Below are 23,490 nucleotides of genomic sequence, written 5' to 3'. Positions count from 1 at the left end.
GCCTTGCCTCATGGCAAGCTTCAAGACCACGCTTCTGCTGCGCCACTCTGATTTCGCGCGTTCCATGAACCATTTACACTTGGCCTTTTTAGGTACTAAGCTACCTAGAATCGTCTTTGGGAACCTTGAAGGAACTCTGTCCCTCAGCTTGCTAAGGCCTCCCTTTTTGCAAGCCTTCCAAATGCCACATAGTCTAACATGGACAATTCCATATTTTAGACTCTCCATGGCATCACGATTGCTAGCAGCAACACCCTCGAGCCCCCACTTGATTCTCCACTCCCAGCTGACATAACCAACTTTGGTTATGCCCTTTGATTCCTACGGTTCGATTCTATCCCCTTACTTCTTGCTTTTTGGCTTCACACCATTCCTTTAGTCATTCTCCTCCAGACCAGGAGGATAGCTTTGCACTTTCTATCATGCCTTAGCAAGTATCCTTAGGGATGAACCTACCCAATAGCCCATGGAGTGGTTCCTCAATCCGGGTATGCTCACCTTATAATCCCACACACTGGGATTACATTGTTGCTTATGGGCCTTTACATGCCCATCACTAGCCTTGCCAAAATTCCATTTTTGGCTTTGTCCAACTTGGGTAGACAGTCCTCTCCTGTCTCCCCAACCTTGGACATTTGGATAGCACCTTCTATCCATCATTCGCTAGGGACTTAGTCCCTTGGGTCTTATCCATTGCCCTCACGACATCAAACACCACCTTCTGGTGTTCTAGAGTGTTCGGGTGTCCCAATGATGGCTTTCTTGACAATGAGTATTTCCTTTTATGACATTGACTTACTATATCACAACATAAGCAATTTATCCCCCGTAAGGGTATATCCAACTTCCTTATGCTATTAAGAAGTCTTGGGTAGCTACCTTCTACCCGTTTAACCAGTTATTTCACACCTCTTGCTTAGTTGCCTCATAGTTGTCAAGTCCTACAACTCATTGCTTGGTGCTTTCACACCTCCATCATTATCTGGGTCACCACACTCCAACTGCATGCTCTGCAGCTTAGGCTATGCTGTTCCCATTTCCATTGGGATTCCTTTGGCAAGGGGTTCTCATGAACCCACCAACATAGCCTCAAGGTATCACACCTTGGCACATTTGGTGTCTCCACACCATCGGCTCCACGAGCCTACCTCTATGACATTTCCCCTTCGTGTCTAAGTTTTTGCCAAGACCAACACCGCTCTTTCTCATGCCAACCATCCGTTAGCACTGCACCATAGAGGTCACACACAACTTTATGTCAAAGTTGTTTTCTTCTGGGAACACCTTTCCCATAACTTTAGCATGGCACATTTTGCCATTGATGAGATACCCTTTGTTCTCATCCTTGGATCCTATGATCCCCCCCCCATCCTTTGTGGGGTACAACACACCACAGTCCAAATGCTTCCATCAGTCTTTTTAGGACCATCCGTTGACTCTACTTGAGTCATCCAGCAGTTTTGGACTTGGTTAATCCACAGACCCGTAAGGTCCTACTTGTGAGGCACTAGCTCACTGGAATACACTTCTTGCATTCCTGTCCTACTCAAAAGGACTATTTTCACAAGTGTTACTCCGACACTTGATTTTGTTCTCTGGAGGCAACTTTTGCCCCTTAGGACTACTTGTCCATGCGATGAGAATACCACTCATCTCTAAGTACACCCCCCAACTCCTTGGGTTGTTCCAGCATTTATTAAAGGTAGCCCCAGCTACCATTTCAAGGACTTGAGTCCTCTTCCGTATTTGACCTCCCACGGTCATTACCTCTGGTCTCACATTCATGAGCACCAACCTCAACTATATGAGGATAATCTTGTGACTCCTTTATTGTTTTGGAGTCTCTATCTTTCCCGTGATCCCAACTTTAGTTGTTTACCACAACAACCTTAGCCAATTTGCTGAGACAAATGCTCATCCGGATCACATCCTCAACTCAATGAGGAAAACCTTGCATTGTTCCCAAGATCCCAAAGTCGTTCCATTATTGGTCCTTTTCTATCCACCACCTCGTCTACAAGTTCACACATGAACTGTAATGGAGAGCCATGTTTTCCCGACTTGCTACTCCTCAAGGATAGGCCCACTCCTCGGACCTTCCGATGCCAACACTAGTGGTGATATACTTGAGCACCAATAAAAGTCGGACTAAGGAACAGCTCTGATACCAAATTGTAAGCGACTAAATTTTCCATTCTACTTTAGTCACTTAACCACACCTCTGACCACTTGGAGGAGTCTCATTCACAACCTCCATAAGTCCAATCCAGGACTTGGGACTTGCTAGCCCCGAGAATGGCATCCATGCCACCCAACATTTGCACTTGGTCCTAGTGCTCCACGTGTCCGATCCCATGACCGACACTCAAAGGTACCACCGACATAGCAGCCCGTTATGCTAAGGCCATGCCCAATCACCTTTGCCACACTGGCAGTCCAATACCACTTGCATCACAGTCTTGGCTCTCCAAGACTAGGCGAACCATCCGTGAGTGGTCATCTCAGATCCACTCCTTAGCATCCTTAGGATGCCCACCGACAAGGGGAATAGCCTTCCCCAATATCCCTCTGTCAGTCCCCACTAAGTCCCTTTCTGCCCCTGGCCGTGTTTGCCAACACTGCCACTGGATCGAGACCCACAGGCCCGACCACTAAGTCCCACGGTCCTCTGGGACTTCCTCACCACACGACTGTGTCCTTGGTCACACCCCAGAGGACTGCTCCTCTTCCTTTCCACAGTCTGGGCCTTTGGGACAACATTTCGGAACACCGTGGCCTTACGCGAGCCACCTGGGTACTCTCCTCGCCTTCTGCCCTTGGGTGCTCTAGCCATGGGCTTAGAGCGAGGTTCCGTTGAGCCACGCCTGGTATCCAAGTAGGTAGTGCCACCCACACTTGGACTAGGAGCATCGGCCAGTCGATCTCCAGGGGGAACTAGAGCCGGCTCTTGAACACTTCACCAAGCTACCCCGCTTGTCGGTCTGTGTTCACTCTAGTCTTGGACTTCCCAGTGGGCAGCTCATCACCCAACACTGGGTCCGGCCTTCCTGGGCCAAACTGGCCTTTCCTGGCCAAACTGGCTCCACTGCAGTCCTCCCCCTACTATACTTTTGGAGCTCACCAAACCCCCCAGGGTCTGGGAGACGAACGCTTTGGGCTTTCACCCTCTCAGGCTCCGAACTCGGACTCGGACTCGGACTCGGACTCGGACTCGGACTCGGACTCGGACTCGGGCTCGGGCTCGGTCTCGGCCTCGGCCTCGGTCTCGGTCTCGTTCCCGATCTCGGTCTCGGTCTCGGTCTCGGTCTTGGTCCCGGTCTCGGTCTCGGTCTCGACTTCGGACTCCATCTCGGACTCCATCTCGGACTCCATCTCGGGTCCATCTCGGGTCCATCTCGGACTCCATCTCGGACTCCATCTTGGGTCCATCTCGGACTCCATCTCGGACTCTATTTCGGGTCCATCTCGGGTCCACCTCGGACTCCATCTCGGACTCCATCTCAGGTCCATCTCGGACTCCATCTCGGACTCCATTTCGGGTCCATCTCGGGTCCACCTCGGACTCCATCTCGGACTCCATCTCGGACTCCATCTCGGGTCCATCTCGGACTCCAACTCGGGTCCATCTCGGGTCCACCTCGGACTCCACTTCGGACTCCTTCTCGGACTCCATCTCGGGTCCATCTCGGACTCCACTTCGGACTCCAACTCGGGTCCATCTCGGACACTCCCACGTGTCATGTGTTGGCCCTTTTGGGTCCCTTTTTGGAGCCTCGCCTTTTGCTCGCTTCGTGCTCGTTCCTCGAGCACTTCGTTGAGAGTTCCACTCCCGCTCTTGACTTTTCAAGTCGGAGCTTTTGGTCCAAACGTGTTACGCTCGTTTGGCTCTCGCTTCAGCCACTACCATGTGGCGCCCTTCCGGCTCCACTTTGGGGCCTAGGGATTTTGTGTCTCACAATGGCTTTGAACAATAGTCGATAGTCAAAGACTTTCACGCTCATGCATGAACTATATTACGGTGGTCGGATGACTTGTTAAGTGAAATTGGCAAGTTAAGGGAACAAATACCCTAGTTGAAGGTGTTAATTTCAAAAGGGGCAGCCTATAGGGCCAAGCATAGAAGAGTCCATGCATAATCACAAATTTGTCAAGTGAGAGGACTTAGCAGTTCGGAGGAACTAAGGTCCTAAACTATGATTTATAACACGCTTCAAGTATAAGTTGGTGCACCGGCGTGGGGAGTTACATCAGGCATCCTGGGTGATGCCATCCGTAGATGCATATACGGAGGTTGGGTTCGAATTTTAACCCTTTAGTGCTCGGGTTCGAGTCCCAACTCACTAGGGCGTGGTGATGGTCTGGAATATGAGGACACTCATTTTTCAATGGTCATGAACTCTCAGTAAAGAGACTAGCTTGGGCACACCGCCAAGTGGGGGATGCCTCGAAGTCGTGATGCACAGTTAGATTGCTTAATGTGGTTGGGCATATTTAACTTGAACACTTTGGTGCAAATGGCACCAAGGACGTGGTGAAGGAGATGGGGACACCCAATCTCAGTTGCTATGGCCAGAAGGGTTGGCTTGGGTGCACCGCCAAGTGTGGGGGATGCCCCTAGGGTCATGGTGAACAACTTAAAAGTCTGAAATGTTTAATACATATTGGCAAACTTGTTAAGGTGTCAAAGTTAGATCACTAAGTGATCTTATGGTTAAAACAAGGACAAGATCCTTATGAGGTTAAGGAATAAAGTTCCTAATTTAAAGTGTTGATTTAAATTATTGATGATAGTGTGGTTCGGTCAAGGTGACCAAGTGGGAAGAACACCTAAGGGAAATGAACTGTGACAATGCAATAGCATAGTGAGTCTAAAGAAAGTAGTCTTTATAAAAGACCCATGAGAAGGTCATAAAGTTGGGCTGTAAATAGAGCCCACAATAAAAAATGCTAAAGAGACGTACTAGGGGTGAACACCTTCTAGACTTAGCAAAGCAAAATCTTTGCTATGGAACCGAAAGGATACCTCAAGAATGGAGGCAGTGATGCTATGTTGCCAAGTGCAACAATTAAGGATAGGAACAAAAGACTAATGGCTAAGAAAAGAGCCATGGGAATCATGGAAAAAAATCTAAATGGCAAAGTTAGGCTAAAAACATTAATGTATTGGGTGCTAGCAAATTGTAGGAAAGACAATGTGTTTCTAAGGATGGATCCTTAATTGCTCCGATTTGGCAAAAGTGGAAGCTCTAAGGGAGAGAGCGGTAAAGTAGCCAAATAATAGGGCCATAGACAGCTCTAACACAAATTATGATAACTGGAACTTAGTGCCAAAGGTGGCACGAAATAAAATATAGAATGATAGTGCCCTCAAGTAGAAAACTTTCTAGGATGAGGAAATGGAGATGCACAATATGTGCAATGCAAGCTGTCGGAAACACTTAGGAAATTGACTCTAAAAAGTCAAAATTAAAAGTTCTAAAGTGCAAAGGTTATATCAATGGAAACTGAGACTACTCGAGAATGAATGGTGGGATTGAGATAAAGAAGGTGTCTTTAACAAGTTTAATGAGAACTAAACCAATAAAAGGAGAGAACCATCACAAGTGGTCAAATGAGTCTCTAAGTTGGAAAGATTATGCTCCTTAAAGGATGAGCAAGGCATGGTGAGCCTTCAGGATCAAACCATTGACGAATTTGGCTAGGTGCTAAGGATGGAAAGGGTAATACATGTTGGTATTACTTTATAAAATAGTTTATCATTTGATGAGGACATCGAACTTCGTCTACAGATGGTGGAGTTGTGAAATACAAAATCCCTAGGCCCCAAAGGGGAGCCGAAAGGATGCCACATGGTAGTGGCAGAGGCAAAGCCAAATAAGCATAACACATTTGGACTAAAAGCTCTGACTCAAAAAGTCGAGAGCAGGAGTGGAGCTCCCAAAGAAAGGCTCGAGGAACGAGCATGAAATAAGCAATAAGTGAGTCTCTAAATAAAAGGACTAACACATGACAAGTGTCCGAGATAGACCCGAGATGGAGTCCGAGATGGATTCCAAGATGGACCCAAAATGGAATCTGAGAGGGACTTGAGATGGAGTCTAAGATGGACCCAAGATGGAGTCTGAGATGGACCCGAGATGGAGTCTAAGATGGAGTCTGAGATGGAACCAAGACTGAGACCGAGTCTGAGTCCGAAACCGAGACCGAGTTCAAGTCCAAATAGGAATAAAGGCTGTTGGGTGAAAGCCCAAAGCGATTGTCCCCCCGGGGGGGGGCAAAGCTGCAGATGGTTCCAAAAGTATAGTAAGGAGAGTGTGGGGGTTGGATCCCAGTGGAGTTAGTTTGGCCAAGAAAGGCTAGTTTGGCCCAAGAAAGTTGTACCTAGGTGTTGGGTAATGGGATAACCACTGGAAGTCCAAGGCTAGAGTGAATACAGACTGATAAGTGGGGTAGCTTCCAAAAGTTGACTCTAGTTCCCCCGGGAGATCGAATGGTCAATGCTCCCAGTCCAAATATGGGTGGCATTACCTACTTGGATACCTGGTTTGGTTCAACGGAACCTCGCTCTAAGCTCATGGCTAGAGCACCCAAAGGCAAAAGGTGGGGAGAATACCTATAAAGCTTGTGTAAGGCTATAGTGTTCCGAAATGTTGTGACTATAGAAAGGAAGAGGAGTGGTCCTCTAGTGTGGTGACCAAGGATACGGTCATATAGTGAAGAAGTCCCAGAGGACAATGGGACTTAGTCGTCAGGCCTATGGGCTTTGTCCCAGTGGCAGTGTTGACAAACACGTCCATAGACAGAAAAAGGACTCAATGGGAACCGTAAAAAGGATATTGGGGAAGGTTGTTCCCCATGTCTATGGGTATCCTAAAGATGCTAAGGAGTGGATCTAGGATGACCATTTAGGGATGGATGACCCAGTCTTTGAGAGATGGGACTGTGATGTAGGTGGTGTTAGACCACTGGTGTGACTAATGTGAATGGGCATGGCCTTAGTGTAACATGCAGATATGTCGGTGGTACCTTGGGGTGTCCATCATGGGATTAGACACATTTTGCACTTAGACCAAGTGCAAAGGTTGAGTGGCATAAATGCCATTCTCGGGGCTAACAAGCCCCAAATCTTGGATTGGACTTATGGAGGTTGTGAATAAAACTCTTCCAAGTGGTTGGAGGTGTGGTTAAGTGACTAAAGTAGAATGGAAAAATTAGTCACTTACAATGTTCTCATTTCTCACTAAAAGTTAAAACCCATGTAATTGGAATACCATTTCTATGATAATCAAAAGCAAGTATGGTGTATAATGGGAATTGTAAATTATTAAATATTATTCACTTAAAATTAATGAAAATTTTATCTTGTAGCAATTAGTTCCAAAAGTTGCATCAAGACTTAACAAATTATTATTTGTAAAGTCCATCATCTTTTGTATCTGCCAAGTTGTTTAAATCCCTATGATAAAATAATTTTTTTCTTGATCACCTTTCTAATAGAAATATACTTTCTCGGGATTTATATTACACTGTATACATCATTCTTATATAGTCGATAAGTTGAAAGTGAATACTTTCTATACAAATTATTAATATCTTGTATAGTTAAGAAATCATCTTAACAAAGAGGTTCACCAGCTAATTTATTCCTTCCCACAATCTGTATATGCTCATTATAAATTTTATTTGATGTGAAATCCTGTTGGATCATATGAATCACCCAATGTTAAATATTTGCTGGAAGCTTTTGAGGAAATAATGATTTCCCTTTAGTCAAATGAAGTTGACCATGACAAGGAATCCCATTATTATCACAATGCTCTCTATAATAATATATAATTTAGCCATTTGTAAAACTGCACAAAAATAATCATTTTCTTGCACCTCATTAAGCCATAGGGGATCTTGAATGATTTTATTAAATTAATATGAAGTTGAATTGATTGTTTACCTCTGGAAATTGATGTGCTACTGCCATGCTTGATCATGGAAGAAACAAAAACGTTTTTAGGTCAATTATGGGAGGAAAAAATGGAATTGTTTTTAGTGGCATGGCGTGGGCATGAATTTGGCTAAGTGTTGGGGCTGTGGCCACGTGGCACACGCTGGGTGCAGGCGGACATGCGGGCGGGCCAATGGGAGTGTGGGCAAGAGCTGTGAGCAAGCAAGTGGGAGAGGAGGAGCCACAGGTGGGAGGGCGCAGCAGCAACAGACTGCACTGGAGAAAAAACAAAAAGAAGGCCTAATGCCACATCACTGCTAGGTAAGCAGAGAGAGAGTGAATCAGGATGGTGTTTAACAGGAAGCTCCCATGTTGTGTTCTTGTTTTCACCATATGTTATTAGTGCTGGCACTATCACAGCTGTGCTACTCAGCATTATCTCTAGAGCTTGCTTCTCATTTGATTGTTTTGGCTCAAACAATATAATGTTTTGATGGTTTTGTTAAATGTTTGGAACATGGTCACAGAAGAAACATAAAGACCAAGGAGACAATGGAAGACTATCGTGGCAAACCCATGTCTCCAACCAAGTGGTGTATTGTATTTATTTAAACATGCCATAACATGTTACTATGCAATTCCATGTGAATGATGTTACCCTTGCCATGGTGCCCCAGGTGAATCCCTTTAGAATTATATTTAGTTATAAAATTATAAATACAAGTGGATTTCAATGGGATGCAGCTGTGTATCCCACTCATGTTTGCCAATAGAAAGCCTGGACGACCATATCATGGACAACTTGCTCATAAGTTTCATTGCAGCCCCTTCAGGCATGGATGTCCATTGCAAGAACCCTAAAAAGTTGGTTAGGAAATATTCTTTATTAACATGAAATGGTAAACTAGTGTTAACCTAATGGCAAGCAACAGAAGCAACAATGGAAGAAAAGGTAATTCATTACTGTGGCTGGCCTCTATTCTATGCCAAGCTATCGCATGCCTTGTGGTAAGAGCAGCATTAAGAGCATTCCCAGCATCCAATCTCCTGAGAGTGTAGCAAGAACAGGGCTCGTGGCCCATGTATTGTCATGCTGCTGAGGTCATCAACTGGGAGGACAATGTTGGTGAGGAGGCTCACAGACAAAGAAAGGTTTGAAAAAGAAAGTCTATGGTAGAGCATGGCCACAGACTTGATGTCACAGAAGGACAGAAGTCATTAGCATTTCTTCCCGGTGAAGGAGAACTTATCCAAAGCCATCACAGTAGAGAATCACAACCTTGTGAAAGAGCTCCAAGGAGAAAGTGGTGGTGCCCCCAAAGATCAACACATTGGAGAAGATGGAAGATCATTCTAAGCAATTCAGCAGGGATCCAAGGAAGAAGAGATTAGGTTTGCCACTGCTGCCATCCTCTGCCTCAAAGCGAAGTTAATCAACCTAGAAGCGGTCATTGCAAATCCAGATTAAGTCTACTTCTACCATCTCTGAGTACAAGCAGCTTCACTCAGGTACCTCTTTTATGTTTTCGTCTCTAAAGGTTTGTCATGACATACTTGAGAGAGGTTCACATGTATCCAGAAAGACGTGTAGATGATCAAGCAGCTCGACTCGAGCATTTCAACCAAGCGCAACATGTTGGAGATGCAGGTTGCATAGGTCCAATGGCAGCTGGGATCATCACCGAGAACTCCAGGGAGTTGTAACACGTTACTACCTTGATGATTGCTATACATAGGAGAGCATGTGTATTGTTTTAGGTTTTTTTCTTTTTTTTTTCTGATAGAGTATTCCAAGGTGACATAGCCTGACCTTGTTCCACATGAAGATATCACAGTTTTCATTTTGTGATCAAGCATGCAAGAGCGCTTCCAGCCACAATTGACACCTAATATTCACTGGAAAGAATTGAGGCTGCCTTTTTTCGCTCAAAGCCAGCCCATTAGCAAATCGATTAAGCCTTTGAAAATGCCCATTTCTATCACCTGGAATCCTTGGCCTCAAGAGGGCATATTCTCCTTTGCTCCAGGGAGAATAAGTGCCTTGGAGAAATCATGGAACATGGAGCAAAACAAGGTTGAAAGTTAATTGAACCAAAATATACTATGGAATCTTAAACAGACTTGTAACTTCATGATTTGGCTCAAATATGTATAGCTTGCAATTAGGAAATGAATCTATAACTAGATTATAAATGAAGTCAAACTAAATCAAACAAGAATAAACAAAGTCAAATTTTTTTTTTAAAGTCAAATGAATTCAAATGAAATCAAACAAAAACAAACACCTCTTCCAAATAAAAAAGGAAGGGGATTTACCTTCAACAACTCCCATCATTATCTGCCATATCAACCCCACCAAGGAAAAAGAAGAGATGCACCTTAAAGCATCTTGCTAGCTCATACATTTAATCCTACTCTCACTCCTACCAAGAATAGACAAGGTCAATGTGCATCCAATGCCCTGCTCACCACTATACTATAGTAGTGTCCAATGTCGCCTTGCCCTCAACTACATAGCCTTGCCTTGCCCAAGTATCACGCTTGCTTTTCAGCGTTGACCCAACACACATCCAATGCCCTAGTCACTGCTATCAGGGCCTAGTGTCACTCTGATCTCAGCTATAACCACACAATATTACCCTACTAACTATCCTATTGCCACCATCACTATCCAACAACCTGCCCACCATGTTGTCTAGCTATCGTGCTTCCACCATCGCCACTTGCCAACTTCTTATTGCCTTCAAGAAAATCTTGACCTAGGTTGGGCTCCAAGTGGCCAGGGTTGGCACTGATGGCCAATTGATGCCCCCATTCATGGCCATTCTTGGCCATTCATGAACAAGGAATAAAGTAGGCATCTGTTATTGGGATATATAAGTTGTGGGAGTTCCGTGGAGAATGATCAATGCCTTTTAGGTTTTTTACATTTTTAGCAATTCATTATAGTACTTGCTTAGCTTTTGGCATTATAGACAGTAAAGTCAATATTAGCATGGCAACAAACCAAATTTTTTATATGAAAATAAGTAATTTTCTAATTGCAAAAAAGCTACCTTGCAAGGTGTTGGTATTGTCAAGTTGGCTCTCTTGCTCTTGTTCGTGTTGCCCCTCCCTAATGCATATATCATTTAAAACAATGTCACTAGACATGCATTGAGCTCCTCCTGCAAAACATAGTTCAATATAAAGTAAAGCATGAAAAAAAAAAAGGCATCACCATGTTTTTTCTCCCATTTTAGATGCTCTTAACACAAAGTTTGACATAGGTTGTTTTATCATTTAGCATCCAATGCTTATTTGGATTGTAAGAATATAACTCAAGGTTAATATTTCCTAGCTAAGTGTTGAGTTTCAAGTGAACCTAAAGGTAGAGATACATAAAGATAGATAATTAATGCCCTTTATAAGGTCCTCTTGAAAACCTCGTCCTACAAAGTTGTTGCTAGGTGGTAATCTGGTAATATACTCCCTAAACCATATCTCTCTTTCCCTTCTTAGCTTGCCTCACAAACAAGCCAAGCTTGTTTGCACACTCCATTAGAACTCCAAAACTGAGTGTTGGTAATACATGTTGGATAGAACCTTGCACAATATCAAGATTGTATGCACCATTGAGGGAGTCTATAGTAGATTTTCTGGTAAACAAATAGAGTTTAAAGCCAAAGAAAAGAGGCAGACACTAAGAACACCATCATGGACGAAAGTGCTAGCTTCAAACATTTTTGGAATCATAATCCACTTGGTGACCATTGTGTTGGTAGGAGCTCTAGACATTCCTTGGAAGTTCATATTAGCATTTCGTTTACAACCACTTTGATTGGTATTGTATGCTAAAGCTCTCTCACATTTTGTCTTGTGTTGATGCATGTTAGATTTTGCTGCTATATGGACAGAAGCAACTAGTGGTGATACATGCTACATAACACAATGTATGACTCCATGGAAATAAAACTAAAATTTTGGAAGTACCTGAGCAATGGGAGTCTCTAGACTCTGTAAATGCCTAAAGTGCACAATACTTGGAACCACAATTAGAGTAGTAGGAACCTTGTTGGTAGCTTGAGATGGCATGGGAAAGTCTTGACAAGCTACGGTGGATGAAGAAGCTATTGTGCTACACAATGATGTCAAAACACCAGCTTCAACACTGGCTTCAGATAATATTTAAATAGCAATTTATTGCTGTAAAAAACTCATGTATGTGCACTCAGCAAGCTCCATGGGTGAGGTGCCTTGAATTGCCACAACTTTCACATGCAGTTCTAATGGCTCTTCAATATTTGGAATTGTCTGTCGCCTTTTTCCCATTTTGCAAATGGTATCTAGATATTATGTAAATAAAAAGCCTCAAGAAAAAAAGAAATAAAAGGAAGGCTATCACAAACTTCAATAGCTCTCTGGTATACCACTGCACTAAACACTATGCAATGCCCCACTCACCATTATCCTACAGTAGTGTCCAATGTCACATTGCTCTTAGCTACATGCCTTAGCACACATCCAATGCCCTGATCACCACTATTAGTGTCTGGTGTTGCCCACACAGTGTTGACTACAACTTGCTCGCTGCCCTACCACCATTGCAGCCCTCCGACTGGTGGCTGCCCTGCCAGCTATCATGCTTGGACTTCCTGCTGCTTTGAAGAAAATTTTGGCCTAGGTTGGGCTCCAAGTGGCCAGGGTCAGCATTGATGTCCCATGGATGCCAAATTCATGCTTCATTTCTGGCCATTCCATGGTGTAAAGATGTAGATGAATATTCTGAAATCTTAAACAATTTTTTTAGTCAATTGCATGCCATGTGTTTGTGTTTGTCTTCATTTGACTTCATTTGTCTTCGTTTGTTTTAGTTTGATTTCATTTGAATTCATTTGTTTTTGTTTGACTTTATTTGAATTTGTTTGACTTCGTTTGATTTTGTTTGACTTCATTTGTAATCTGGTTATAGCTTCATTTACGAATCTTGCTAAATGATATACATTATTTATGGTTGGAAAATAAAAGTAAACCCTAAACCCTTGCTATTTATTTCAAATGACTCTGCCAAGTTCATTGTCCCGTTGGTTATGGCGGACATGTTGTTAAGGCCAATGCGTTGGCGGGGGCTGTAAGAGGGAGCGAAGCGGCACCCTGCTGCCAAGAAGGAGCGCAGATGATTCATCTGTAAAACACAGAAGACAAATGTGAGAGGGCGCCCATTCGATTCAAAAGCCCCGCCCGGGAAGGGATGGGATAGGGTACAGGTTTGAGAAGGGGCATTTCTCAAGAGGATGCTCTTGGAAGCTCCCATTTGTCACCCAAAAAACCGTAAGAATAAGTGCATTTTGTGTCAGTGCCTTGTGAAACAAGTTTGAAATTTAGGTCTTAGCGGATCGGATTTTTCGAGAGCTCTATCAATTGCGAGGAACGTCGGTGAGCAGGCTCATAGACAAAGAAAGGCTTGAGAAAGAAATCAGCACGAGAAAGAAAGTTTGGTGGCAGTAGAGCATTGCGAAGAAAATCACAGACTTGACATTGCAGAAGGAAAGAAGTCACTAGCAGTCCTTCCCAGTGCCTACCATTGAAGGCTCAAAACTTGTCCAAGCATCACGGCAGAGAAGGACAACCTTGTGAAAGAGCTCAAGAACAAAGTGGTGGCCAGAGGCAGGTTGGAGAGTGACGTGAGAGTGAAGTCCTCGAAGATGGACGCACTGGAGATGGAAGATCGTTCTAAGCAATTCAGCAGAGAAGACATACCATATAAAGCCGCCATCCTCCGCCTCCAAGCGAAGTCGGATCAGTCCAAGGAAAAGGGGGCGAAACTCAGAGATGGTAGAAGCAGACAGCTCTGCTCAGGTACCTTTGCGATACTCTTTTTACGTTTTCGTCTCTATCGCATCCAGAAAGAAAACATCACGTCACGAAGGCATTTCAACCAAGCGCAACATGTTGGAGATGCAGGTTGTTGGGCATGCTCGTCCAGTGGCAAGCCTCTCACTGTCCTCGTGCCGCAGGAAGCAATCTCCATGCTCGAGATCATCACCCGTGCCGAGAACTCTAGGGAGTTGAGGCCTTGATGATGGACATCTACACACAGAGGTTTTGAAAGGAGGGAGACGAGCATTTAGAAAGCTATCTTTGGGATGGTCTAGCCTCTAGCCTATTATCCCTCAAGCAATATCAGTTTGAGATTGTGGAAATCATTGATCACCCTTATGGTCACACCAGAAGACTCCTCAACGCCCAAGAGATTCACGCTCATATCGCTCGTGAAGCACTCCATGTCCATGACCACGGCTGATGTCCATGATGCTCTCATGTTCCTAGTCCTACCCGATTTGATGGAAGAGCTGACCAGTATCGCAATGAGCAGGAACAGGACTCTGTAGAGCGCTCGTTAGTGTGTACCCACTAGCACAAAGAAGGAGAAGGGAGCCATCTCCATTCGTGGTGCTCTCAGAGGTGTTACAGCTGCCGTTAGATCTAGATCTTCTATTTCCGTGAGAAACAACGACTTTCCGAACGGGATCCTGATTAAGCACCACGCCATTGTTGGTGATATTGTCCAATATCGGTGTAGTGCTTAACCAGGATACACCAGGCATGCCAATGATATCCCCGACGCGGCACCTTGCAGCCAAGAAGGTCATCTGTAAAACACAAAAGAGAAACAGAAGACAAATGCGAGAGGGCGATTCACTCGATTCAAAAGCTCGGGCGTTCAGCGCTACTGTGGAGAAGGGTTGGGAATGGGATACAGAATTGAGAAGGGGCCTGGGCTTATATATGTCCTAGAAGGGGCTGGAAGATCCCATTTGCTCCAGGGTGTCACCACAAAATCTAGGAATAAGTGAGTGCCTTTGAGGTCGCCATGAAACCAATGCGCGCGAAACAAGTTTGAAATTTTAGGGTTCTTAACGGACATTACACTTTTGCCCACTGAAAATTTACAACCTTTACTGCTTTTGGAATCCATGACCATGGTCTAGTGTTTGTTGCTAATACAGTGCTGAGAGCTCTTCTCATTAGAAAGATCAAGAGAAGATCATTGCTTCGATTTATGTCGATTGCCAAAGATTAAAACAATAAAAATCTCCTTTACAATTGATCTTTACTTAAAGTGTAGTGAAAATCCTTATATCTTGAACTCTTTCGAGCATTTTGGTATGAGTATAATCACTTGGGCGGCGGGGATTTTTCGCAGTATTGGACGTGCGAAGAACGCGCAAGCACGGAAAATTCTATAACACGTGGCGAGATAGTAATAAGGAAATCAAACCGTCAGATTTCCAAAGCGATAGTCCTAGGGCTTCTCCTTGGTATGGTCTTTGATTCCAGGGAAAGAGAATGCGGCTATTGGGGAGCCCTATGGATGTTCTAGCGCTCTCGCAGCCATTCAATCTAGGCGCTGGATTTCAAGGCCCGTGGATTCATCACAGCTCTACACGAAGATCGCCCCTTCTCGCCAGGTTTGACGCGTCCAATCTCATGCTAGGCAGCGTGAGTGGCAGGAGATCGGCGCGCCCGTGTGCTTCCAGCGACGATAATCTCAGCTCGGAAGATTCGTATGGGCCGTATCCATGGGATTCTTCGTGGCAAAACTCCGATGGTGAGTTTTTTCTTCTTTGGATTTCCTTGCTTTACCCCCGTGGAATTTGTGTGTAATGCTCTTCTATCGGATCAACAGGCACTCAAACCAGTTCGATTGTTTATGGCAGCTGTCGAATGGATGCAAGGAGACACCATCACTCTCTTCACTAGCGAAGGGCTTGTGCGAATTGGGGGCTCCAGATTTGCACGTCCCGTGAGTTCTTCGAGGGTATGAATAGTGGATTTTTCCTTTCGATAGTGTTCTCTTCACTTTTTCTTTTTTTTTCTTTTTGGATAGAAAAAACAAAGACTACGGCGCTTTCGCGAAGAGCAGTACATGGATCCCAAGCAGGAGCTCTGCCTCGGTGCCGTCTTTGATATCGCTGCTACAAACGTAAGCTTCTCGTGTGATCGTCTCCTAGATTATAGATCCAACGGAACTTTCGATGCAGGGATTGGATTTAGGCCGCCGGTTCTGCGTCTTTGGCTTTTGCCGCTCCGTGGAGATGCTCAGCGACGTTGTCGAAGACACGGTTTTAGAACAAGGGGGAGAGGTATGGATCGAAAATGCCGTGAACTTCTTGCGATGATCTTTGTTTGTTTTGTCACAGGTTGTTATCGCTGCCAAGCTCACGTCCAGCGATCTCCACGAGAAGCTCAAGATGACAGTAGCGATTCCATTGCTGTGGGGAGTACCGCCGGGCCTGGAAAATCTCAACCAGGCAATTCGCTGCGGCGGTGGCATCGTCGAGAAAGCTTACTACAGCTGGACCTTCTTCTAAACTCTTGTACAAAACTACACACTGATCCATTCAATGTACATAATTGGTACGTATGGAAACACTTTGGCTGATCATCGACTCGAAGTTCTAAGACTCACAGGCCAAGCTTTGGATTTCTGGAAATGGCGGTGATTTTTACAAGAGGAAACTTCGTCGCTAGGATCTAGCACTCAACAGTATGCCGGGGGCGGGAAGTTCCCAGGCATCTCTGGCCTTGGCGGCGATGGATTTGGGATCTCCGGGCCTGGGGGATAGAGATCCGGCGTGGGAGGAATGGGAGGAACATCCTGGGGCGGATCGGTGCCTGGGTATCCCGGAGGAACGCGCGGAATCTCTGGAACTGGCGGGCTCGGAGTCGGAGCCTCCGATGGGCGAGGCGGCGGGGAGCCTGGCGATGGGATTGGAACTCCTGGCGACGCTAGCGCCGCCGTCGCCGCCCCCCTCGAGCACTGGAACTTGGCTACAATCCTCGCGATCGACATAGCCGAGCTCGAGAAAGAAAAACACGTGGCAAAATCTGAATAATAGCTACTAAAACCATCCGTTAAAATTAAGTCAAACCTCATAAGTGATATTCTAAGACACGTGGCACCTACCAGGTTAAGGATAAACATCCTTTACATTTAAAATAGAATATCCTTTATGTCGAAGCATATTCGAAGAATATTTCCACCTTCAATGAATCAAATGTACATGGCTCGTTTCACGCTTTCCTTCTCTTACGCAATCTTTCTTGCCGTTCTTCCTCCTCGATTAACTTGAGCTGTTCTTCGTCCTCCTGGCGAGCAATGCGAGCACTGATTCACACAAGGAGGAGGAGTTTAGTACCGCTTCTTCTCGAGAGCAAAGAATACATACCTTCGCGCTTCCTCCGCTTGGATCGCACTAAACCCGACTTCCATGTTGGAAGAATCCGAGGAATCATATCCATCGTCCTGGTAACGCCTTGAAAGCCTGAAAAGAAACAGAAGAGACATCACTTGTGGCAAGGAATCCACGAAAGTTAGCTTCGCATACCGGAATTGTTTTGGCAATTTGACGATGCCCCTCTCCTCATCCTCGTCGCTGTCGCTAGAAAGGTCTCGAAACGCATGTCTGCGGTCGATCAGGGACTTATTTTTCGTGATCGCGGTCTTCGGCTGTGGCTTGGAATGGCTTACAAGAGGCTTACTCTGTTTCAAAACGGTTTTAGCGAAGTAGAAAACCAGGATTCGTGGTACCTGTTTCGAAGGCCCCGGTGGCTCGCTTTCGTGCTTGCGCTTCACACCTTGTTGCTGATTTGGTCTTTTCTCTGACAGTGGCCTTTTATCTGGTACTCTTTTGTCAGGTAAAGGCCGTCTATCGACTGGTTTCGCGGTGGTCTTTGTTACCGTCGTTGCGGGTTTTGACGGAGGTTTAACTGATGGCTGTACAGGCTTCGAGGACATTTTTGTACTCGAACTGACAACCTTTTTTTCCGAAGATCTCGGTGGCATGTCCTTGCTTCCTGAAAAATCCACCATCAATATCTTCACTGCTTGTGAAACATACCATTGGGCCTCTCGTTCCCAGGCTTTGAATCGCCGCCATCGTCAAACAAAAAACTGTAGTCTCGCCCTTCTTTTAGCTTCTTTGCCTCCTGAGGATTTACTTTCGGCTGCAAATGCGTAATGGATCCGTAAGATTGAAGAGGAAAAACTAGAAAGCCATAGATGTCTACCTTTACCGGCGGTCTGCTTGGCTTGGATGCTTTCACTGTAGGTTTTGATGTACTTGGAGGAGCACTCGGAGCACTCGAAGGCCTTGGAGCTGTAGATCCAGCCAGTTTAACAGGCGGCTTCAAGGAATTGCTCTTCAAAATCTCCTGCGCAAGTTTTCCAGCCTTCACCTCCGTCACCTTACGCTCCTGAGGCTTCTGCACGGCTTTGCGAGGTTCGCTAGCTTTACGTTCCTCGCTTGCTTTACTCCTGACATTGTGAACTAAGCACTCTTATAAAACACAGTAGAAAGGTAAGGAAAGTTTTAAGTACCAGAGCTCCCGTTGGAGGTAGGCTTCTGCGCCGCCGGACTGCCACCCTCGTTAAACAGGAAGGTAAAATCGCGAGCATCCTTGAGTTTCTTCACACACTCTTGTTTCGCCTGAAAAGCAAATCCAGAAAAATTGTTGCCACTGCCAATGGAAGAACGTACCTTTGGGATAGGTCTGACAGGCTTGAGCGGTCTTTGTATAGGTTTTGAGCTGCTGCTGGGGCCAAAGAAACCGCGATCCCGATCACGGCCGCTCTCCTTACCATTCAATCGCTCCTTCTCTTTCTCCTTCTCCTTCTCCTTGTTCTTGAGCAATTCACTGATCACCTGGCGCCGCCGCAGGCAATCCTGCTTGCTTTTGCTCTCGAATTTGACCGCATCAGCTCTACCGCCAAATCTCTGCACGATCGATCGAATCAGGAGTTAGAACCATCGACGCTATCGCTAGAATCCTCCCACTACTCACGAAATCTCCCCGCCACTCGCTGCCCGCCATGGAGACGGCGCCCCCCGCCAAAAAACCCTAGCCCTATACTTTCGAGTGAAATGTATGTCCTTTTATTTGCCCACGTAAAGGGTTAATTTTAAACCTCGCGCCACGTGGCATTTACATGGCATAGATTCTAGGAGAATCCATCTACATCGGACGGCCATAGATTCCGGTAAATCCTCAAGGCAAACTATTTTCACCTCAGAAAAAGTACAGCGGTTAAAACTTAATGCCCGTGAAAATGCCGCCTTTTACTCTTGTACAAGGAGCAGCAATCTCCCTTGTTCTTGTCTGTGTATCTCATCACTGAAGTGATCAAACCAATGGCCGCGAAAGCGTAGAACGCTCGATAGGGAGCCAAGCACAGCCCTGCCCAGTAAGTATACAATCCACTCACCGCAAAAACCACGCTCAATCCGTAGCTTCTCAGTGCTTCGAAGCGGCTGAAAGAGGAGAGGGTGTCTGCGCCGCCGCTGCTCGCGTAGAGGCCGTGGAGAAGGACGCCGAAGCACAGTAGCGAGTCCAGAAACCATGGAAGTGTCCGATCGACTTTGGGTCTCTGGAGATGAAAGAGTTTTGTGAGTGTTAGTATTACTACGAAAGAGAAGGAGAAAAGTATAGTACCTGTATCCACGCGATGAAAGAGGGGAGGAGCATGGCTGTGGCTGTGAAGTGTAGGAGGAGCAAGCCCTGGAAGAATTTGAAGGACTCGAGGTGAACAAGCGCCGCGGATTTTGTGTCGACGACGCTGCTCTCGTCTAGATCATCTTTGGCGCCGTTGTGATGCCCGTTTCTTCGGGAGTTAGCGTCTGCTTGTGGCCTATCTGCAGTCGCTCTCGTCTCGCGATAGCTGCGGAGGATTCATTCCACTTTGATTAATCAGGAAAACAACACACGCAAATGAACGTACCTGCAAAGCGCAACATGGCACGACCATGTATGCGCTAGAAGTAGCACTGAGAGTCCCAAGACAGGATGAACAAAAAACACAAGAACAGTTGCCACTATCCCCGTGGTCAGTCTTGGCACTGCTCTGACCTTCCTTACCATCTGGTTTTCACAGCATCAGCGACAACGTTTAGAAAAGAGAAAACAAACCTGGAGATTGAAGCAAACAGAGACTTGATCAAACAGACGCCGTAGCCATCTACTGTTCCATTTCGACTGCCACCTGATTTAATCAAAACATATACTATTAGCACGCGAGAAAACTGCAAGAGTTTCTTACCTGGACCGCAAGAACACTTGAAGAGATGCAGTCGCATGAAAGGTGAGCATGCTCCCTACAGCAAGGATGGCCATAATCCCATTGGCAATTACGTAGCAAATAGCAGCCACAACCGATGTTTGCACATATGGAGGTGGAATATCGCCTCCAATTGTCGTACGGAAAAAATAAATAAATAAGGGGCCAAAACACAGCGGAAGAAACGGCACTGGAAACATAAAATTTCGTTCCAGGCAAGCATAAAGCGAGGGAAAGGACGTATCAAGTTCCCATGCACGAGCTTGTCGACTTAACGCATACAGCAAAACCACTACCATGAATCCTCCAATCTGTAAATAAACAGCGGAATTAGAAAACAGATACGAGCTCGCACTGCATGTACCTGTGACGCATGCGTTAATAGAAACCTGTTAACAGTGATGGATTTCGCCAATTTAAATGTAATGTTATAACCACAATGCGGGTCAGCCTGCAATAAAAAATGCAAAAATAAACTGGAAGCTCAGGCAATATTTATCTTACCAATAGAACCATGGATGCTTCGTGAGGACCATACTTGAGGCCCGGTAAGACAGTAGAAGAGTCGGATACAATAGTTTCCACGCGCAGATTAGGAAGTATTTGAAGACCCGCATAAGGGTCCCAAAGCATTGCCAGCGGTGGAAAACAGCGAAGCTTGCAAAGGTCTGTAAGTTGTTTTAGAACGGAGCTTCGAGTTCTTTACTAGTTAAAACTTACTTGCAACTTCACTATCGCCTGCCTGTTGTCTATCCGAAATGCCACAGCTTGCCGTTTTTACTTCCATTAAAAGTGGCAAAACGCCAAAGCCGACAGAGACCGAAAAGTTCATCACCAAAGGATGCTTCTCGTTTAGATGTAGACTCTGCATAAAGAAGCCGTCATTTCATCCCTTTGAATAGAGTTACGAACTTACCTGAGATCTGTAAGTAGAAGAAAAGATTGACCAAGCCGACAAAAACGCACTCCCATCTCTCGGGTCTATAAACTGGCCTACAGCCATGGATGCTGCTGGTGGAGGCCGTCCTACCACGGTCTAGAAGGCAGATTGCAAATAAAAAAACAAGATAGGAAATAACAAGAACATACTGGACGAGGTGCCACAGAAATAGTTATGTAGCGAAATCCCTCCAGATCGTCTGCGCTTAGTCTCAAGATTCCTGATGGAGAAGCCTGCTCGGATTGTCCTCCAGGCTCAGCCTGCAAGATGAAAGATTTAAGAGAAAAAAGTCTTAATCGTGTACAACCTGACGGGGTGCCGGTGCTGAAGGCAATTGAACCATCTTTGCCGTAACTTCGACAGCGTTGTCATTGGCTTTCTTGCTTTTTCCATGCCATAAGTGAACTCGAATTCCCAGACATGGTGCAAAGTTTGTCACTAGAACAAAGTTTGATCTGCCATGTACTGCCTGCAAAACATTTTAGACTGTTGTTCTAGCTTAAGACATACCCGTCACCTGCTTTTGAATATCCAGCCAACGCCTTCTACCGTCCATGGCCAAAACTGTCACTAAAGAAGTGTCAACATGAAAGTCCCTATCACCTTCCCACTGAAACGTTCTCGGGCATGCATAGCGACCCGCGTACTTCGGTTTCGCCGCTGTGCTTTTATCTGCAGCCAAATATCATAATCGATCATTGAAGAGGCAATAGATGAATACCGTTTCTGCCAGATGCTGATTCCTTGTCATCCATTAAATCAGCTGTTGCGAGCCAGCCAAAGGTTTGCGGAATGGCACTTCTTAGTCTTGCAATAAAAACTGCCAGTCTCGTACGAGGACTTGATATCGCCTGACCAGTTTGCCTGTCAACAACGTTTAGGAGTGTGTGTGCAAGCTACAAAAGGTTTATAAGTATTTTAGAGTGAGAACCGAAAGTTTTTTGGTCGCGCACACCTGAACAACGAGTTGATTGCACCACAATATCGTCTGGTGCTCGGTAGAAAGCCATGCATTCAGCATTTCAGGCGCCCCAACGGTAAGTGAATTTGTTGCTGGAACAATAGTATCAAGTGAAGCCATTCTAGAACGAACCTGAATAACAAGGTAGAGTTATTATACTGACTCAATTCTGGATTACCTGGTAATCGTAAATCCCACCCGGCAAAGATATCACTATAACATCTGAGAGTGGGGCCTCGCTACTAGGCCTCGGCCTTCCAGACCTTGACCTTGGACTGCTATAACCCATCCGCCATGCTTTGTTTATTCTCGAGAAAAAATGACCAAGCGATGGCTGAAGTGCCAAGGGAGGTAGCCTGAAGAAAACATTTACTGTCAGCTGAAAACACCAAGTACGACGCTAGAAACTTACAAGTGCGGGCTAGAAATCGTCACAACAGTCTGTACTGTTCCTTTCCTCAGCTCCGGATGGACGACGGCAGCTCTTGCGACAAATCCCCCCATGGAATGTCCAACGACAATAACGCTGGTCGGTAATGCGTCCTCATTTCCTCTCTTCCCTCCAGATCTGGCTCTTAAGGACTCCCTGTATTGATCCAAAATCTACAGAGAAAAAAAAAAACCACACAAGTACAAGTTAGAAGCGCAGAAACATCAAAGAAGAACTGACACCTTGTTACCCTGTGAATAGCCTGCACAACATACTCCGTATGCTCTTCGAGAATTCTTCCGTCCAAAGCCGAATGCTCTCCCTCGAGATCAACAGCAAACCAGTCCAGCCGGTTCACGTACTCCTCTTGATGCCCCACGTCTGCCAAGAGATCTCGTACATGGTCCGGAGAGTCCCACGACTCTCGCCCCCACAAGTTCTCATCGTTGCTCATCCCGGCCTCGTCGGGAGTGAAAAATGATTGCTGGTAGTATGTTTTGTCCTGAGGCCCAGCATTGTATGCTCTATCCGACTCGGCTCCAAGTGATCGCACCTACAGAAAAAAAAAAAAAACTTTTAGCCGTGTTAGGAAGAACCATCGACCAAGCAACTGAAACAAAGGACACATCGAACCAAAAAAATGGAGGAGAATGGAGGAAAAAAAATTCTAGGAAGTCGATCAGACAGATCAAATTACCTGTTTGTAGCTGCCGCCGTTGCCAGGGATGAAGAGAACTGGAACACCGGCGAGGCGACGTAAATGCTGCTCAAAATCGATCTTCTTCCACCCCTCGTGATAGAGGAACAATCCATACTTCCCCGATGGCGAGCCAGGCCCCGATGGAACGGGCACATAGGTGGGATACATGTAGGTCATGACGCAAGCATTGGGGAGCGCCTTCATCAGGCCCGAGATCCCGAGCAGCAGCGCCGCCGCCGCCACTGCCGCGGCGGAGGCAACGCGCCATCGAATCCGAGCAGAACGTGGATCGCCGCTCTCCACCGCCATCGCCGCTTCGATCGAAATATCATACCTAGACGGAGTATCCCGGCATCGAGCAAGGCGATCCCAGCAGCAGCTCCATTGCGCTTAACCCTGTTGCTACAGTCACAGACGTGGGTG

At 45.7% G+C, this 23,490-nt stretch overlaps 3 protein-coding genes across 4 annotated transcripts; 1 reads left to right on the top strand and 2 right to left on the bottom strand.

The window, feature by feature from the left end:
- Window positions 1-15,217: 15,217 nt before the first annotated feature.
- On the top strand, window positions 15,218-16,362 carry LOC9631792. The gene is made up of 5 exons (XM_002970549.2): window positions 15,218-15,530; window positions 15,640-15,740; window positions 15,810-15,905; window positions 15,964-16,065; window positions 16,123-16,362. Exons 1-5 carry the CDS (start codon window positions 15,269-15,271, stop codon window positions 16,291-16,293), a joined length of 732 nt encoding a protein of 243 aa, XP_002970595.2. The 5' UTR covers window positions 15,218-15,268; the 3' UTR covers window positions 16,294-16,362.
- A 547-nt stretch (window positions 16,363-16,909) lies between these two features.
- On the bottom strand, window positions 16,910-18,840 carry LOC112346363 (extensin-like). 2 transcript variants are annotated; one of them, XM_024675158.1, is made up of 9 exons: window positions 18,767-18,840; window positions 18,463-18,699; window positions 18,303-18,411; window positions 17,993-18,252; window positions 17,824-17,929; window positions 17,514-17,779; window positions 17,311-17,465; window positions 17,152-17,247; window positions 16,910-17,090 (listed from the first exon to the last, which is right to left on the bottom strand). In XM_024675158.1, the coding sequence occupies exons 1-9, from the start codon at window positions 18,794-18,796 to the stop codon at window positions 16,997-16,999; spliced, it is 1,353 nt and encodes a 450-aa protein (XP_024530926.1). In that variant the 5' UTR covers window positions 18,797-18,840; the 3' UTR covers window positions 16,910-16,996. The 2 variants fall into 2 exon arrangements, with proteins under 2 accessions (XP_024530926.1, XP_024530927.1); XM_024675159.1 differs by having other exon boundaries at window positions 17,993-18,231.
- A 79-nt stretch (window positions 18,841-18,919) lies between these two features.
- LOC9632656 (GPI inositol-deacylase) lies at window positions 18,920-23,490 on the bottom strand. The gene is made up of 18 exons (XM_024675157.1): window positions 23,065-23,490; window positions 22,618-22,920; window positions 22,350-22,540; window positions 22,116-22,293; window positions 21,932-22,069; window positions 21,698-21,872; window positions 21,494-21,648; window positions 21,284-21,445; window positions 21,126-21,236; window positions 20,953-21,072; window positions 20,757-20,901; window positions 20,541-20,704; window positions 20,401-20,487; window positions 20,019-20,347; window positions 19,889-19,961; window positions 19,701-19,840; window positions 19,415-19,640; window positions 18,920-19,349 (listed from the first exon to the last, which is right to left on the bottom strand). Exons 1-18 carry the CDS (start codon window positions 23,374-23,376, stop codon window positions 19,017-19,019), a joined length of 3,342 nt encoding a protein of 1,113 aa, XP_024530925.1. The 5' UTR covers window positions 23,377-23,490; the 3' UTR covers window positions 18,920-19,016.

This window comes from Selaginella moellendorffii, unplaced genomic scaffold, assembly GCF_000143415.4.
Source record: "Selaginella moellendorffii unplaced genomic scaffold, v1.0 SELMOscaffold_14, whole genome shotgun sequence".
NCBI lineage: Eukaryota > Viridiplantae > Streptophyta > Lycopodiopsida > Selaginellales > Selaginellaceae > Selaginella > Selaginella moellendorffii.
Note: the sequence above shows the minus strand (reverse complement) of the source record. Positions and strands in the feature narration are given on the sequence as shown.